At 29.6% G+C, this 20,291-nt stretch overlaps 1 protein-coding gene across 1 annotated transcript; it reads right to left on the bottom strand.

Annotated features, from left to right (window-relative positions):
- Positions 1–12,437: 12,437 nt before the first annotated feature.
- Positions 12,438–18,596, bottom strand: LOC129918322 (protein kinase C, eye isozyme). Its single transcript, XM_055998799.1, has 14 exons — positions 18,382–18,596; positions 18,278–18,309; positions 18,108–18,187; positions 17,881–17,995; positions 17,691–17,819; positions 17,442–17,598; positions 17,254–17,371; positions 17,053–17,163; positions 13,601–13,906; positions 13,447–13,538; positions 13,187–13,388; positions 12,946–13,134; positions 12,739–12,879; positions 12,438–12,678 (listed from the first exon to the last, which is right to left on the bottom strand). Exons 1-14 carry the CDS (start codon positions 18,561–18,563, stop codon positions 12,526–12,528), a joined length of 2,007 nt encoding a protein of 668 aa, XP_055854774.1. The 5' UTR covers positions 18,564–18,596; the 3' UTR covers positions 12,438–12,525.
- Positions 18,597–20,291: the final 1,695 nt, after the last annotated feature.

Genomic DNA, 20,291 nt, shown 5'->3' on the forward strand with positions numbered 1-20,291 from the left:
ATTTTTCGACTTCTTCTTCTTCGACAGAAAAAATAACAACCACAACCGAAAACCCTTTCGCCAAAAATGCAACAGATACAATATCTATCTTTTCTAGGTTTTTGATAAATGCCTTTCTACAATTTATATATTACTTTTTTTTTCTTCTTCTAAACTTCTTGTATATCCAAACTTGAAACTAACTGCTCTGATGGTTGCGTAAATTTTCGCGTCGTCGACCGACACGCTCAACAAACCGAAACGGAGTGAAAAACCTTTTTCACGGACCCTGCTGTATTGGCTTCGATTTTATGCTCTTTCTCACATTTTCTAGGGGTAAGTTTTTCCCTCAAAAGTTTAGATTCTTTCAATGTGAAAGCATGAGGCGGGAAAATTCCAAAACACACTACAAATGGAACACGAAAAAGCCCGATAAGACATATACAAAATGTACGAATTTTTGAAAATGAAACGCGCCTCTTATATCGCTCACAACCGTACCGTACCTCGTACAACAATGAATATATGTGTGTGATGGGGGCTACTCTGGAGGTGGCTTGGCTCTACTTCTGGATGACCTCAAATGAGAGCAGAGCGAAAGTTCAATGAGAAATTGAGCGCGCCATCGCAGATACAACAAACAACCCCCTTTGCATTGATTTGGGGGTAAATAGTGAGCTTTTTTTCTTGCTTTTGTCTATTTTTCTTGTTTTTTTTTTTTTGTTTGATGATTTTTACTATGAATCAAGAATTTTGTTTTTTTTTTTTGTTTTTTCTTTTTGTTTTTACATAATTTTCGTACACATTTTCATTCATCTTCAGTGAATTGGATTAAATGTTGAAAGGGTAGTTTGAGAAAAGAGAAAAGTTCATTAGGTTGCTAGAAATATTGGCACTTTGTGTACATGTGGCGCTTTGATTTGTATCCAAAAATACACAAAAAATAATGTTACATAAAAAAATATCTTAGAACACATTCATTATTTTGAATCTATTAAATCCAACAAAACAGATGTTCTCATTCATTTTCTTGTTTCACATTTATTTGTTGTTGTTTTTTTTTTTGGTGCAATTAATTTTCCGGCTGTAAATTTTTTTTTTTTTTCTACTTAGCTCGTTTTATGATAAACTATACTTTATAGCCAAATCAATACACACACATAAAAAAATATATATATTCAAGATTATAATCTTTGCAAAGGCAGACACCGAGTCGCGACAAAATAGAACTTTTATTTATTTCTTTTTTTTTTTATTTTTATTTTTGTATCTAAAAGATTAACGTGTAGCAAAAGGAAGCCGAATTATTATGAGAGGAGTAGGTACTTTTTTTTATGTGTGGAGACCCAATCCATACGGTCCAAGTGTATCTACTCAATTCGCACAAACTGATGCTGATTTACTGCCTTGCTGCTGCTAGCTGTTGTTTACTGCTACTACATGCGGTGCTCTCGATAATAATAATTTTTTTTTTGTTGTTTTTTTTTTGTTATTTTTATTTCTGTGTACCTAGTTTTTGTGGAGAAACAAAAAAATTAAATTATGTAAAATAAGAGAAAAAAAAAATAAAATAAAAACACAAAACGTTTGAAAGTAGCAGAATTTAGTATTCAGTGCGGTGGTGATAGATGGAGAAGGCAATCTAGAATGTTTAGTTTATTGCTTTTTTTTCTGTGGTTTGTAGTAGGAATAGCAGCACTGATGAATGAATGATAGAAAAGTGTTGCCATTTGGATGTCTGATAAAGTGATATAATAATAAACATAAACATTCTCATTGGATCTCAATTTTTGGTAGTGGGTCACTGTGGCGTATGCGTACTATTTTTTTTTTTGTTTATTTTACATGCTTTTATGTTGTTTGAAGATTATTTTTCTTTATAAACAAAAAATCTCTTTGATGTCTTTATCTTCAGATGACATTCACTACAAAAATTGTTAAAAAATAAAATTGTTTTATTTAGAAAAGAACTTTATTACGAGGCCAAGAAAAATAGGAGATATGGTCAAAAAGAGGGGGTGGTGCGATGTAATGATGTTTAATGAGCTTTAAAAAAGTATATTGATACATCTGGCAATATGACACATTATATCAGGGTATTTCAACCTGCTGAATCATAATATGAACATCCCTAAAAGATATTTCTTATGCAATGATGAAAGTTTTTTTTTTTTCATTACAAGCAGTAAAAATCTTGTTAAGAGAATGGTTCGCCAATAAAATTTGGTGTTATGGATTGAGAATATTATTTTTTTTTTTTTGTAAATAAATAAGAGAATTTGAAACTAGAGCCAACATAAAAATGCTTTATGAATGAAAAATTAAAGGTAAAGTGTTGCGTTTGGAAAGAGAATCAGGCATTGAAAGAAGAAAATAGAGATTTTACTTTGGATTTTCTTATTTTCTTTTCTATAAATTAGACTATAAATTTTAATTAAATTAAATTAAACAAGTTTAATAAAAAGTCTTTAACATTTAAAGGTCTTTTTGCTACAAATAAAAAAATGTACGACTGTTACATGTTCTTGCTTTAATATCACCAGATACTAAGAATGTTAAAAGAATATTTTTAATTTTATTTATAAGAAAATAAAAAAATATATATGTACAATTTATTTTTTACTACGCAAAAAATGATTAAAAATTGTTTGAAATCCAAGAAAATTGTAAAATTTTATTTTTTAATAATAATTAAGAATTTTCAGAAAAAAAAAAAACAAAATAAAAGTCGTTATAACCGTTTTCAGAAAAAAATAATTTTTCCTTGCGATATAGGTACTATAGGGCAAGTTTAGGATTCGTAAAAAAAATCGAACTCGAGATAACAATTTTACATGACATTACGATGATGGAGAATGCCAAAAAAGTGGGTCCGGCAATTCTGTCTGTCTGTCTGTCCGTCTGTAAGTACCTCGAGCTGCAGCCTAAACTAATGGAGCGATTTTCTTCAAACTTGGTAGTTTGCAGTTTTTGGAGAAATTGAAATTTTTTTTATGACCAAAACTAACGGTACCTGCCATATAACGGAAATAGAAAAGTAAATTTTTTTCGAAAACGGCTCTAACGATTTTGATCAAAATTTTTGTGTATAGTATAACACATAAGATACAACTTTTGAAATAAAACAAATATTTTTTGTACCGTTATTAACGGTACCTGTCATCGAACGTTTTTTTTGATTTATGAATATCTCGTACAAGACTAACCCGATTTTAACTAACATTTTTATACAAAAGTGTTTAAGCAAAGGTAATATTAAAATTTTAGAAAATTTCCAAAAAACACATTTTTGGATTTTCAAAAAATATTTGAAAATTTTTTTGTTGAAAAATCAATTTTTTGAAAACGGGTTTGTGAAAAATTTTGAAATTTCGTTTTTATGTGTAAATTAATTATTTCTTCATAATGGCATACCAACTTTTTTTTTTGAAAAATGTTAGAAAATTTTTATATACAAAAAATTATTTTTTTTAAAAACGGCTCTAACGATTTTGGAAAATTTTTTTCTAAAAATTCCTTTCTATACAAGACATAAACTGGCATACTTGTTCTTTTTGTAAAAGATTATTTAAAACGGTGTTTAATTAATTATAAAAACAGATTTTATGTTATTTTAATTTTTTCCAAATATTCTTGAATAGAAAGCTGTAACATTTAAGTCACTTTAAGCATAAGAGCAAGTACGTGCGACCCCAGTCATGCAATTTATTTATGTACATAGGTAGGTACAGAAATTTTCAAACATTTTTCAAATACAAAATTTGGTATGCCATTCAATTAGAGCAATGAATAGATAAATATAATATAAATTCAGTTTCAAAAAAAAATTCAAATAAATTAATTTTTCCAAAATAAATTGAAACTTTTTAAATTATCCAAAATTGTGTTTTTTGAAAATTTTTCTGCTGATTCAATTTCAACTTTAGGAAGTAATAATTTCTTTATATAATTTTCAGTCCTTACTTTAACTTAATGTAAGAGTTTAATAAAGGCTTCAAGATTAAATAAATAACCATCATTGTTTATAATAAGGACCTAATAAAGAAACGTAATTTAAAATCTTGAAGTACCTATAGATTAAATCTAGTTTTTGTTTAAATATTATTTCAATTCTTTGCACGTAAAATTTACATACCTATGTAAAATTTAGTAATTCAATATTTTTTCATTGTTTTTATTTCTATTTTTTTGTTTTTTATCTGGCCAAAAATTATCCAAGAGTGATAAAACTCCCCGGAAGATACAAACGAAATTCATCAATTTTAAGGCATTTTTGAAATGTATGTCTTTTTCTATAAAAAGTTTAAAACTTTCCATCTTTTTTGATTCTTACACTACTCACAGTCAAATTCAGAATGCATACACAGTGGGAGGACATTGCCATAATGCTACCAAAAAAAAAAAACTCCCAACTTCCCGAAACACCGCTGTGACCAAGTTTTTTCAAAATCGTAATCTGAAATTCGGTTGTAGAAAACTCAGAAAAAAACAGGTGATTTTGAAGCAAATGTTCATGAGTTTGAATTTCAACATCTCGAAAAATAATTTCAAAGCCAAATGAAAGTTCTCAGTTAGTAACTTTTGAAAAATACTTATATTTTTTTCTTTCGTTCTGCAGTTAGTTTTGTATGCATGTTTCTTAGACTATTTGTTTTTTAATACCTAATTTCGTCTAAACTGCTTTTTATGACAGATATCTTGAAAAATTCAATGTTTACATATTTCTTTAGAAATGTTATTTTTTAAAACTAAATTTTTGTAAATATTTTTTTTTTTCTGAAAAATAAACAAAAAAGAAATTAAAAATAAACACCTCAATTTAAAAAAAATTACTTTCACTTCACAAAATTGATTTTTAAAAATAAAAAAAAAATCACATTTTTTGACCTATTCGTTTACGTTAAAGTCTGAAATTCAGATAGGTCGAGAAAAATAATTGTGTTATTTTCTCTATCCTTGAATTTTTTCCTAACTCAACTTAAGCGGTTGTTGTTTGTGGCCATTGTACTATAGATAAGGCAACTCTGGAAATCATCAATGTAAAAAAAATATAAAACAAACTACACACAAATGTATTAAAAAAAAGCTTTTTTGTGTCGTGTCTTTGGACATGATAAAAATCTACCATTCACCATCACTTAAAGCACTCTCTGACGTCAATGACTTGTTAAGCAGCTCAAAGTCTGCACGACTTGCATTTCAATTTAATTGGAAGATAGCTATGTCTAACAAGAAGTAGGTGCAAGATGTCAATGGGTGGTTTCAGTTGCACCGATATCATCTACATAAAATACACACTAAACAAACTGTGAAAATAGAAGGTAAGTGTAAATAAGATATTTTTGTTCTACAATATTAGAATAATAATTAGAATCTTGTCCAACAACTCAAGTTTTCAATTAGAAACGTATATATAATTGAAAAATATAACAAAGTTCTATGCATAAGCTTATTAACAGTTATATGTCAGCAGATTCAAATTAAAAAAAAAATTGAATTAAAGTTGGGTGATTTTCAAAAGCTTAAAAGCAAGAAATAAAGGGATATTTTCTGTGAGCGGTTTGTGTCTACACTTCTTTAGCTTTTGAATGACTTTTAAGTTTAAATACATCACAAAAAGTATAGCTATGTATGTTTTAAGTTCAATATTTAGGTTTTCGAAAAATACTCAACAAACCTTAAAAAGTTTAAAAATCCCTAAAGCTTTTATAAATGGAATGGATCATGGATGTAAAACTTTTGCTAATTATATGGTCTTTACCCCAACTTAGCTTTTGACTTTTATAAATCTCGCTGACGCATCAGGAATGGCTCGAAAAGTGTGGAGGAAAAAAAGCAGTAAGGCCAGAATCTTGTTAGCTGGTCAGAAAAAACCGCATGAAGTTAGCCGATTTCTCGTTAAGTGAACAAAATAGGGGAAAAATGAAGCCAAAATTTCTGAACTTCACCAAGTGGTTAACTTCTAGAAAAATCTTGTTAAAATAATATCAGAACTTTTCAATTTTACTTTTCAATTTTCCTTAAAAATATTGGCTGGTAAACTAATAAATGGTTAAACGAGGTGTGAATTATACAAAAATGAAGGATAATTTTATAAATAAAATAATTCCAATGACATCAAGGAGATAAGTAAATGGGCTGTCACTGCTTGTGAAATGTGGTGTCAGTACAATCGGAGTAAAAAGTAAAGTTTCGATTCTTTTTATGTGTTTAATGTTTGGTTGGAAATATCTCAGGAATCAGACCTCCAAGAAACTTTTAGTTTTCAGTTACGAATAGAGTTTAAAAACACCTTTCTTTTGATATCTCACTCGATGGATTTGGTTAACATTTAAAAAAATTGAATTTTTTTTTTTGCAAGGGGTTAACCTTGATTTGTTCCCAAAAATCGGAAAAAAATAAATTTGTAACTTTATTACCGGAATGCATAGGCCTGTTCACTGTGAACTTATATCTGTAAACAAAAACTTGTTTCGAGACTTTGGTCAAAAGATATTGGCTTGGAAATGTAAACAAATCAAGAAAAAACATTTTTGGTTGCAAATATCTCAGGAATCAGATCTCCAAGAAAATTTTAGTTTTCAGTTATGAATAGAGCTTAAATAGACCTTTCTTTTGATGTCTCACTCGATGTATTTGGAGGAAATTTTTAAAAATGGAATTTTTTTTTGCAAGGGGTTAACCTAGATTTTTTCTCAAAAATCTGAAAAAAAATAATTTGTATTTTTTTACCGGAATGCATAGTTCTTCACTGTGAATTCATATTTGTAAACCAAAACTTGTTTCGAGACTTTAAGCAGCTCCAACAAGTTCTGATTTACTATCAAAACGTCAATGGGCTAAGGACAAAGATCAACACGGTCTACAAAAATATAAACAATCTCCAACACGACATAATTATATTAACAGAAACTTGGCTTAATAACTCTTTCTTGGATACTGAACTCTTCGACTCATCCTACCAAGTTTTTAGACGAGATAGACACCACTTGAATGACTCACTGACAGTTGGTGGTGGAATTCTAGTTGCGGTCAAAAACTGTCTAATAAGTACTTTAGTTGATGCTTTTGATCTCTCTGACGTCGAAATACTATGTATTAAAATCAAAATGGAAATTGGTTACCTTTATATTATCTCTATATACATACCTCCACGATCTACAAGCTGTATCTACGAGAACTGCGTAAATTTAATTGAAAACATTCATGACCAAATGGAACCAAATGACGAGCTCCTAATCGTAGGCGATTTCAATCTTCCGAACCTGAACTGGACAAGATCAACAGATTTCAATAGCTTTTCGCCTATTAACCCAACTTGTACTAACGAGTTCTTTATCATTGATGGTCTAGCTTCTTGTGGTCTTATTCAATTTAATGGGGTTGTTAACCGCTTTAACAAATTACTAGACTTAATATTTTTCTCGGACACAATAAATGCTGACGTAGCTGTAACTCCAGCCGATGTTATACTATTACAAGAAGACCGTCACCATCCAGCCTTAAATATATTACTGAATATAAACATATGCAATATTCCCATCAGTTTAAACGAAAAACTTGAATTCAATTTTAAAAAATGTAATTTTAACGAACTTATTATAGGTCGTTTCAAATCAAAAGTCCCATGGAAAATTGAGTAAAAATAAAAAAACTCATTCGCCTACTGGAAGGAAGCATTTATGAGGCAGCTGAACTTTTTCTAAAATTACGATAAAATAACGAAGAACAGTTCTTGACATCCCTATTTTAATTAATTGATCGGTCTGTGAGATTCACTGGGCTAGCCTCAGAAAGCGGAGGCAAGTCTCCCGGGCTTGCATCACTTCATATCCGCGGGCAATACAAAAAAACATACAATTATTTAATTATTTATCATTTGAAGGCAGTTGGGATAACTTAGCCGAAGATATTATTATAGGACTAGGTGAAGATGGACCAGAAATGTCCAGTTTATATGATAGCAATTCATAAGTTAAAATTCTATTCACATCTTTTCATTTGTAAAATTGGGCAGTAAATATCTTATTTTTATTTTTAATTATTTTGGAGTCGTCACCATAGAAATCATAAATAAACAAAATCAGATTTTTTGTTTGTTTATTTTTTTCTCTAGCATTTCTTTCATTCAAACAAGCATGATTTGTTGTTATTTTTAAGTTGATTTGTCACAATGAGCCAATAAAATTGATTTTTTTTGTTTATTTGTTCTCAATTTTATTGGAAGGGAGAAAATAAACTCAGAGTCAGGACTTTTGATTTGAAACGACCTATAATTTGCTGTGTAATGTTGACTGGAATCAAATGCTCTCAAATCGAAATATTGATCATATGTGTTTTGAATTTTATAGTTTTTTATTTAGGGTCAATGTGGGTAAATGTAAACAATTTCATGTCTTTTTTTTCTTTCGACTTTAGATTTTTTTATGTTTTCACGGAACAACTTGAATGGTATCTTCAAATGCAAATATGAAATGATGGCAATTCTTCTTTATAAATATAAACAAATATTTCCCAAATTGTTTACATTACTGTCAAATATGGCATGTTTACAAATACCCCACCATGTTTGTGTTTTTTTGCAAATTCGGGGTAAATGTAAACGGTGGTATAAAATTTAGAATTTCCTCTTTATCATATGGATAACAACTTGAAAAACGTTCAAGAAGGTATTTGACAAAAACTTTTTCAAATTCCAATAAAAGTTTTTGTTTTCTTCCTTTGATTCTTTATATAGGCGCCCAATATGCATCCTGAGCAGCTCTGAACGTAATATTTTTTGTTTTTTTACGTCAAAGGCCGATTTTGCAACATCATCCACTGAAAATGATGGTGTTGGCTACTTTAAAATGTGACTCCGCGGCACTTTAGCAGTAGTAATTGACTTAAAATATGTTATTTTTATTAAAACCAATAATTTCACCAAAAATTTATGTTTATATTTACCCCCAGAATACGTTGTTTACATTTACCCATTATGAAAAATATTCTGGGGTAAATGTAAACACATGCAAATCGACATAAATGTCCTGTATTTTAAAATTTGCTTGTATCACATAGAATCTACATGTGTGGATCAAAATCAAAACCCATTTTATCCACTTTTTTTGATTTCGAGTAAATCGAGAAAAACTTGTATCTCGTAAACGAAACATTTTTTAGTACTTTTTTAAATGCAGGATTGATTCAATTAGGATTCCCTACAATTCAAGTCCAGAAATCGTGATCTGAGGGTTTTAGTTTTAGAGCTATACCCAAAACAAATATGGATATAATGGATTTTGAAAATCACCTCTGAATTTCAGGCCAAAATAAGAAAATATGGCATTCAAAAAAACTCAATTAAAAACGAGAAAACTTTATTTCCTTTTTTTTAACTACGCCTACTTTCTTGAACAAATAAATTCAAACCTAAATGCCGAAATTTTTTTTTCAAAAATCCGTATAAATTTTCGAATATTCCCATCTAATCTCAGCCCATGGATAAAATGGTTTTTGAATTTCAAATTTATTTTAGAAATAATATTTTGAATGGATATAATGGATTTTGATGCGAATAAAATTGTTTGGATATAATGGGTTTTGAAACAAAAACTCAAGTGGATAAAATGGGTTTTGAAATTAACCTCTAACTTTGTGGTCTGATTTCTACGCCAAAAAATGTAGTTAGAGACTCAAACTTGGGCGCAACGTATGTATTTGAATAATAGAAACAAAACCTCATACCTAAGTAATTTTTTTTGAAAAGTGGATATAATGGGTTTTGATTCTGATCCACACACATCAAAATTAAAAACAAAAAAATATTTGCAAATTATACTGACTTTATTGAATCTGCAAAAATATTTAATTTTTCTGAAAGACTAACGACTTGTTTGGCACTTTAAAAAATTATCTTTCACGGAAAATACGCTCGTCGAATGAATTCTCTCTTGACAGCAATGAGCTTGACGTATAAGTTAAAAGATACATGCGTCCGCGATTTGTACTTATGTATGCATCAAATAGATTTAACTGAAGCTTGTTATGAGCCATGTTTTCATTTACCCCTGTTTACATTTACCCACATTGACCCTACTTGTTTTTACGAAACTACACCATTACGAAAGTCTTGCTATTATTCTAAAATTCCACCATGGTTTGACACTAATTTGAAAAACTTGAAAAATAAAAGAAATAAGGCTTGGCTAAAGTTTAGTAAAACCAGAGCGGATGTTGATTTCAGAATTTACTCCGAACTTAAATGTATGTTTGCTGACTACTTCAACACCCTTTATTCAGACTATATTTGTAAAATTAAGGAAGAGTTAAAACAGAGCCCAAAAAACTTTTGGAACTTCGTGAAAAGCAAAAGAAATTCTGACGACTACCCTAACTCTATGTCATATAACAACACATCAAGTCATGACTCTAAATTGATTTCGAACATGTTTGCTAGTTTCTTCAAAGATGCTTTTGATGTTCCTTCTTCTTGTCAAACTACCCCTCCATTCTTTCCTTCCCAAAATTTTCCACACCTTAGCTCACTTAATTTTACCATATGTGAAGAATTAATTGTTCGAAATGTCTCAGAACTTGACGACTGTTTTAGCCCTGGCCCTGATGGTGTACCATCATGTGTGTTAAAAAAATGCGTATCGTATTTATCCTATCCTCTTTATGTTTTATTCAACGAATCTCTGAGGTGCTCAATCTTTCCAGTACTATGGAAAAATGCTTTTATAAGTCCAATTCACAAAAAAGGGTCAAAGAACGAAATCACGAATTATAGACCCATTGCCAAACTTTCTGTTATTCCTAAACTATTTGAGTCCATTATCTGTAGCATGTTATCTTTTAACTGCAAGTCAATTATTTGCGACAATCAACATGGCTTCGTCCAAAATAAGTCAACTATTACTAATCTGCTCCATTTTACTTCTTTTTGCCTTGATTCCTTTGAAAACCGGAAGCAAGTAGACTGTGTGTTCACAGACTTTAGTAAAGCTTTCTACAAATTGTGCCACAAGACTTTAGTCCACAAACTAAAGGCCTTAGGATTTAATGACAAATTTTTACTGTGGATTTCGTCATATTTAAAGAATAGAAGTTATACTGTTACTTTCAGAAATGAGCAATCGGACCAATTTCATGTCAACTCTGGTGTTCCACAAGGTAGCCATTTAGGTCCCCTTTTATTTATTTTGTACATAAATGACATAACATCAATTATAAAAAACTCGTCTGTTTTAATTTACGCTGATGACATTAAAATTTTCAAAATTATAAACTCAATTAATGACTGCTCACAGCTTCAAGAAGATCTACATAGATTTAGGGAATGGTGCAATATTAACCGACTTTATTTGAATATAGACAAATGTAAAACTATGTGTTTTTCACGCAAAAAAACAATTATAACTTATAATTATATTTTAGATTCTTCTTCTCTCTGTAAACTTTCCGAGTTCTCTGATTTAGGAGTTATTCTTGACACTAAGTTGACGTTTACTGACCATTATAACTTTATAGTAAAAAAAGCTAATAAGATTCTTGGTTTTATCAAACGATTTTCTCGTGATTTCTGTGATCCCTATGTACTCAAGCTTCTTTATATTTCTTTTGTTAGACCTGTACTTGAATACGGATATTGAATACGTAATATGGGCTCCTTACTATTCTGTTCATATAAATAGACTTGAAGGTATACAGAGGAGGTTTTTGCGTTTTTGCCTTCGTTTTCTTCCATGGTCCCAAAGATCCATACACCCACCCTATTCTCACAGACTCTTACTTATAAATCTCCCTTCACTTTTACAACATAGAAAATATATTCAGCTTTGTTTTATTGTCAAATTAATCAATGGTTCAATAATATGTCCATCAACTCTGTGTCGTCTAAATTTCAGCTATAGTCAAACTAGCATAAGAAGACAATTGCCTTTATGTCCGCAGAACAAACTATGGTGTGAATAGCCCATTAAATCAATTGATTTCAGTCTTCAATAAATATTACTTTTTGATCTCATCTGTAAACGACAATGTCAAAAGCAAAACATTTAAAGAAAACTTTTTTAACATATTATAGTTATTATTTATTTTTTAGGTAAAATTTTATTATTAAAATTGTATGTACATAAATAGTTTTAAATTCTAACGTTAGGCTATTAACGGATTAAATAAATAAATAAATAAATAAATAAACAAAAGATATCGGCTTCGGAAAGTAAAAAAAAAAGAAAAAAAAATTTGGTTGGAAATATCTCAGAAACCAGACCTCCTAGAAACTTTCAATTTTCAGTTATGAATAGAGTTTTAAAGGGCCTTTTTTTTGATGTCTCACTCGATGGATTTGGAGGAAATGTTTAAAAAAAATTTTTTTGCAAGGGGTTAACCTTGATTTTTTCTAAAAAAAAAAATCAAATTGATAGTTGGTCAAAATAGTAACCAAATGTTATAACAAACAAAAAACATTTACATATATATTTTTATTTTATTTTATCGTAACTTTTTTTACTGACAATTTTTTAACACATTCCTTTAAAATTTCTGAATCTCGTAAAATGTTTACAAAAATGTTATAAACTCTGGATTCAGGTAAGAGAATCCAATAAACTCGTTCTGTTCCATATTCATCATGAATAATTTATCAGTTGGAGTCAAATCAGTTTTCTCCTCAGTGAATTCCTTATCAAAGTTTGATATATCCTTACGATGTTTCTAAAACAAGACAAAAAAAAAATAACTAAACGGTTCTAAGTTTTAAAAAAATTAACTTACAATCTTTGGTACAAATGGAGGTTCCAATTCACGTCCATTAACTTTATCCCAATCAACATCTTTAAAGAAATTATGTGTCCTGATATCATAACGAGCTGTTGAACCCGAACCAAGACGATTTTCTGGTTTTTTAGTTAAAAACTACAAAATCAGAAAAAACTTTAAGTACTTATAACTTTTTTTTATGATAATAAGATTACAACTCACTCCATTGCAAACGGCTCTAGCGTCTTCAGTAAAATGTTTTGGGAAAATAACTTTATTTTCCTTGATTGCTTTGAAAATTTGCTCATCAGTATCACCCTCGAATGGAGACTGGCCAGCCATCATTTCGAACAATAGAACTCCATAAGACCACCAATCAGCTGCACTTGTATATGGTTGATATTGTGTTATCTAAAAAGAAGAACTTCAATTTTGTGTTTTCAAAACGGCTTGAGGACCTTACTTCTGGAGCAATATAATTTGCTGTACCACAAAAAGTGGTGGTAGTTTGTTCATCCTTAATACCTTCCTTGCATAGTCCAAAGTCAGCTATTTTAACATGTCCTTCACTATCTAATAGAATATTGTCTAATTTGAGATCCCGATAAAGGATGCTTTTTTCGTGTAAAAAGAACAAAGCGACTGCTATTTCACATGCATAGAACCTTTAAAAAAAAGAGAAATATTGGACTCGCAAATTAATTCAATTTTTCAAAGCCTTACATAGCAACATTATCCTTAAATCGTCCAACTTGTTGAATTTGATACATTAAATCACCACCTTTACAATATTCCATAACAAAGAATAAACGGTCCTTTAAAAAAACACAAGGTTATATAACAGCTTTTTTTTAAATGATTTTATTTTTCAGCTTACCATAGTTTGGAAACATGAATGCAATGAAACCAAAAATGGTGGCTTTCCGGACAAAGCCAAGACACGTTTTTCAATCATTGGAAGTTCCATATCATCAGTTTGAATAATGACATCCTTGCGAAGCACCTTACATGCATACAACTCATCTGTACCTCTACGCTCGGCCAAGAGAATTTTCGAAAATGAACCACGTCCCAAGACTTTGAGGAAATTGAAATCAGCAGCTCGAATCATATCGCGTTTGTTCATGTTGTGTGGCATGTCCTTGTGGTCCATGCGTTTTTTCTTGTCACGTTGAGATGGGCGCTAGAAAATAAATAAAATGATTTAAGTGGATGTTGAAAATGTTAAGATAAATCATTTGGAAAATGTGGTACAATTTTCATAACGTGGATTTCTTTAAATTCAAAAAATTGGTACTTTTTCAATAGTTTTCATAAAGTTCTTCAGAATTATCCGTTTGTAGTTAATGATTATAATCGAAAAAGTGGAGAAGATTAAAATCTTGTTTTCCTTTGGCTTTTTTGGTCGTTAATGATTATAAAGAATTGTCAGAAGACTCAATATCATGTGGAGGCATTATTTCGATGGTTTAATATACTAAATAAAAATGTTGACAGAATAAAGCAATACAATTATGTGATAACAAATGATACGCCTATAAGTATTTGAGTTTCTATAAGTTATCTTCAATTGGCAAGAGTTTCAATACAAATAAATCGATTTTGATTATAATGATGTGGGTTTTACTAAAGCTATTGCAGTTTGAAAAAATATGTATCATTTTAAATGCAGAGCTGGTAAATAGGTTTAAAAAAAGTAGGATTTCAAATGGTTGAAAAAAAAACCAATAAAAGCCCTGATCTGGATCTGGAGCTTTCGGTATCTTTTTTTTTTTTTGGTTTTTTTCGATCAAATTTTTGCAAAAAAATTAAAAGATCACGATTTTGACTTAAAATGATCATAATCTTTAGCAAAAAGTTTTGTTTTAATTTTTTTTAAAGCATTGATAAAAATGTTAAAATTAATGACATTTTTATCAATAGATGATAGAAGTGCATACAAAATTGAAATTTTTTTTTGCTAAGCACTATGATCATTTAATCTTAAAAAAGGATTACAATACTACAATCGTAATCCCTTAAATTTTTTGGCAAAAATTCGATCGAATAAAAAAAAAGGACTTGATTACAGAGATCAGAATTAATTTTCAACCTTTTGAAAGGTTACTCTTATTTTTTGCCATTTTCAATAAAGGTCATAAAATAACCTTTATTTTTAAAAAAGAAAAATTTCAGTCAAGGTCTGAGAGAAACCTTTATTATTTTAATTTTTTATGTTTTGATCAACCAATGAGATTTATCGCTGAGAGAAAAAAATAAATTTCATCTGCAAATGTATCAATTAGAACATCGGTCTCCTGAAATATTCGAATTTCATTGGTTGTGCTTGTCGTCCCAGCTACTTAAATCACAGTGGAAAAGACATTTTCGTCTTTACATTTTATGTATTTGATATAATCATGGGTCTAAAGAATTTTGAGATTTTATTATTAGTTGAACTTAATACATAAACTTAGAAAAAACATAATTTATTTTTGTAAAATAAAGACATTTTTGATATATTCGACATTTTCCTTTGAAATGACCATTTTTGATTTATTTTCAGTGCAAACGGTTAAATTTTGACCTTTTCCATTTATTTTTTGGTAAAAATCTCAACCATTGAGAGATATTTTAAGAAATAAAAAATAAATCTCAACCGATAAATTTTATTTTTGATTTTTAAAAATAAATCTTAACCGAAACTATTTAAAGTAATGTGATAATTCTTAGAGAGAAACCAATTGAAAATAAAGTTTGACTGTTAATTCTGATCTCTGCTTGATGGATTGAATTAAAACTTTGGAAAGTTTTTGTGGACATATTTAAATTTTAAGAGACACAATCAAAATTACTATTTTTCTCGCTATTTTCAACTTTGCGCCTGATTATCCCAAAAGCCACAAAAAAAGGCAATTTTGTCTTGATTTTTCAAACTAGAAAACCGGGAATGTTTCGAAAAATTTTGTTTTCCCCTACACTGAGGGAAAAGCCACCATAAAACAACATAAAATCAATGAAAACCACATTGATTTACTTATAATCGGAATGATTTTGCGTTGAAGATGAGCATTTTAAAATCAACGTGGAAAAAAGATGAATTTTTGATGGTTTCGTATCTTAAAGTCACATAAATCAAAGTAGTTCATCTTTGAAACAAAGACGTTTCAACTTCAATTTATTTTTTCCCTCAGTGTATTGAATATGAATGAACTTGAAAATTTTTTTTGTTAGTTCTCAAAACTAGAAAGCTCAAGCTTGCTTTCCATTTACGATTTTCAAAATTTCTTTTAATACAAAAAACGTATTTTTTATTGAAAAAGTCAAAAATACACATACCTACTGTATCAAATAAGGTTGTACTTTTGAAACAAAAAAAATATTTTTTGGACCGTTGTTAACGGTACTTGCCATTAAACCATTTCACTGATGTCTAAATTTTTTCTAGATTTCAATTACATTTTTTCTACAAACACGTTTTATTAACTCTGATATTAATAAAAAAATATCAAAAACCATTTTTTGGATCAATTTTTTGGAAACAGATCAATGAATTTTATTGAAAGTTTTTGTTTCTGTGTGTCCAAATTTCCTAAGCAAATTAATTTCAAAATGTTTATATACAGCATTTCCCAAAAGTATTGGATAAAACGAAATACGCTGATAGGAGGGCTTTCAGAATTTCGTAACTTGTTCTCCCCAAATCCTTACGGGTTTACGGAAAATGACTACTTTACAACATTATTTTCCGTGTTATTGCAGTTTACAAAAATGTATAAAAGGTTCCAAAGCTGTAGTTCGAACGAAAGATATTAAAATTTGAATGCAAAAAACAGGGGTTTCAGATTTTCTATAGAAAATTAGATGATGCAAGAACTTTGTTTCAAAATATTCAGTTATATTGATGGTTTATGAGCTATACGCAGCACACTGCCAGTTTCATCAGTTTATGATTTTTTAAATCGATATTAGAGAATTTTATAATTTAATTCTTTCTCATTGTCCATATCGTCTGAAAGCTATTAAGTAAAAAATCGATACTCTTGACCTTTTTTATAACGCGGTGAGTAATCTCTTATGACATGTTACGACAAAATGAATAAAATTGCTTTTAAAAAAAATTCTCTTGCATTTTTCCCCCAGCGAATACATCATGTCCTGGTATAATATTAGACCATTCTTTTAACTTCAGTTTGACTTAGCCTAATAAATGGGTAGATATTGCAAAACAATTTCACTAAATTCAGTTTTTCATGTCAACAAACCGCTTGAATGGTCTTAAAATATGGCCCAATTTAAAAAAAAACCTCAGTAGTTTTATAATGTGCAATATTTGTTTGTAATACTTACCCTAACTTGATCTCTAAGCATTGCAATATCATTGTTTGGATCACTGCATGGAATATTATAATGTTCACCTTCTTCCTGGGACAACAATTTGTACCAGCCTTCAACTTGTTCCTATTTTAAAATCAAAATCAACAAAAATATTATAAATACACTCAATCCACATTCAAATACAAGTAAATATAAGCTTTTTATTAATTTTACCTTAATAATTTCCTTGATACTGAATGATAGAGATCCCATAAAATCATTACGAGAAGTTCTGTCCCAATCCCAAACTTCTATGAGTAGTCGTTTATCTCTGTCTTCTGGTTTAATATCACTTTGCAAAAAAAAAAAAAACACAATTTTTCAATTTAAACACAAAACAAAATCTAACATCCTTTTCTTACTAAGTAAATGTCTCATTATAAACAGGATTAAGATTTCCCTTTATAGTTTTTGTCTTCTTCTTAGTCTTATCAGCTTTATCTGGATGAATTTGCGTTCGAACATAAGGATCACTCAGCCCATTAGTATCCATTGGAACTAAATTAGCAGCTTCTTTGACTACAATCATCATAAATAAATACAAAAATGTCCTTTCACAACACAGAACCAACAAACATTATTTCCTTAGCAATATTGCTAAATCCACTTACTCTCCACAGTCAACACACCACCCTTATGTGAAATATTCAAATAGATTCGTCCTCTAATTTCCGTTATGTCAGCACCACACAATTGGGGAATTTCGTCCTTACACTTTGGATGCACATTTAGCTTGCAACCTTTAACAAAACAACAATTTAAACAATCACATCACTTATTTTGCCCAAAAGTGCGACTTACCGCTGCAACAATATCCTTGGTGGGCAATTCCATGAAGCAGATTACCACAATGGTCACAAAATGTTGGAGCCTTGTATGTGGTCGACTCGAAATTGTGTTTAACTTTCTGACAATCCTGTGTAAAGGGCAAAACCAATCACATATAGCAATAAGAAGTGGGAAGAAGAGAAGACGCACATTGTAAATTGCAAGTTTGTGATGGAGAGTATTCGAACGAACGAACTTACCGAATCGATTTCCGTATCCTTGCCAGCGCATTTGAAGACCACATACTCATGGCATCGGTCGTGAACGTTGAATCTACAAGCTGCCAAATATAATAAATTTCCACACTGTAATTTACTGTAACTTCCCAGAAATTCTCTTGCAAATTGCAAAGAGAGGAATTAATATTTACCTTGACATTGAAATCCTTGTTTGCCGAAGCCCCTTAAGGATTACAAGGATTAGGTTTGTTAATTTTTGGTTTTCATTATTTTTGTCAGGTTCTTCAGGACTTACCAAATAAATTCCTTACAATGACCACAAAAAGTTGGTTGTTTAAAAAATCGTGGTTGGAAATGATGTCCTTGAATGACAATTATTCCTTTTTTCTTCATTGCACCTTTACGGATACGATTTTTCATATAATTGATAATTGCTTCGCCATCGGGAGCTGCTGTTTTTGCTGGTGCTTCTGCCATAATTGCTCGAGAAAATCGAAATGAAGAAAAATATCAAAGGACACAAAAAAAATTAAAAAAAAAAAAAAGAATTAAAAAATTTTGTATTTCTGTTTGAACAAAAGAAAAGCCCCAAAGAGGCTAACTGTTCGAATACTTGATTCGAACTAAATAATTTTCTTGAATGAGTTTCTGCTGAGTGCCATTATGTTGTGTATAATAATAATGAAGCCCTTACAAGTGCATTTGCATAGAAAACAAGGGTTAATTTTTGTAGTTGCAAAACTTTTTTGCAGACCATTGGACAGAGACATAGGGAACTTAATTGTATTGTTGGTAGTTTGTGTAACGGAACGTTGTTGAAATTAACAAACATTTTGATTTTTTTTGACAAAAGGAAGTTTAGAACAATATCCTGAATATTTTTACTTATTTCTCGAAATTAGACTAATAAGCCACAATAATATATTTGAGATTTATAGAGTCTTTTGAATTCTTAAGACTGTATTTTTGTTCATAATCCATGAATGATTATATCAGAAGCGATTAAAAAGATGCTCAAAATTCCGTTGCTTTTATTTCTCATTATTTTTCTCAAATAATCATTTTTTACAAAAAAAAAACAAAACCGACTTCCATGGATCAAAACTGGGTTTTATGGTTTTTCTCATAGATTCTATGGCAATAATTGGACGAAATTGGAACAAATTGTCATTTCTTGACTCTGTCAAATATCATATATTTTGTATTTAATAGAACTCTTTTCGTTGTTTTTTCTTGTTCTTATTTGATCAAACTACAACGATATGAAAAACTTTTCCATTAAAATAGGGTTGCCACATAGAAATCGAAATTTTAAAATTCGAAACCCTATTTTTTCATTTTACATTTATGTTTAACCCCAGAGGCTGCCGGTTTTTTTTTTTTAATTAAAATATTTCCACCTTAAAATAAAATGATTTCCCGCTTAAATTAAATGGATATCAAGAAATTAAGATGGCTTATCCGCTTAATTTTAAGACGGAGCTCATCTTAGCAAAAAACCATGCAGAAATCCGATTAATTTAATATAGAAGCCGCTTGTTTTTTTAGGTGGTCTTTATTTTTCAGGCTATTCAATTCAAGCTAGATAGGGTGCGCAGTTGGTCTTTAAAGATCTTCTTGTTTGAAAGATGTAAAATTTTTGGAGAATTTTTTAAATCATTCTTACCAAAGATTATATAAAAAATATATAAAAAAATATTAAACAAAAAAAAATATTTTGTATCACAAGTATCTTTTTTGATAATTTGTCAACACCGAAATATAATATCAGTTGTTAGGACAAATGCATGGTCAGTCCATGCATTTTGAAAAACATTTGAGACAGTTAAATCACAAACAGTTAGGAAAGTACTAAAGTTGAATAACATTAATGAGGTGTTTTTTCTTAGGAAGCGCCTATTGATCATTTACTTGAACACTGTTATAACTAAAAAAAAAAACTTGTTTTTAAAAAACGATTTTTAAATTTAGCATCGATCTATTTTTGTATGTAAAAAGTTAGTTTCTTAAACAAAACTAGTGCTTTTTCTCCAATAACTTCTGCATTAATAACTCAAAACTCGTGATTTTTTAATTACCTATGACAGTATTTATGTAAATGAGTGATATATTATGAAAAATAAGCAGAATAAGCTCATTTGTTTGTTTTAATTTATACTTGCAGAATTTTGAAGACCAGAATTATTTTGACAGACACTTGAAAAA

This window comes from Episyrphus balteatus, chromosome 4, assembly GCF_945859705.1.
Source record: "Episyrphus balteatus chromosome 4, idEpiBalt1.1, whole genome shotgun sequence".
NCBI classification, from domain to species: domain Eukaryota; kingdom Metazoa; phylum Arthropoda; class Insecta; order Diptera; family Syrphidae; genus Episyrphus; species Episyrphus balteatus.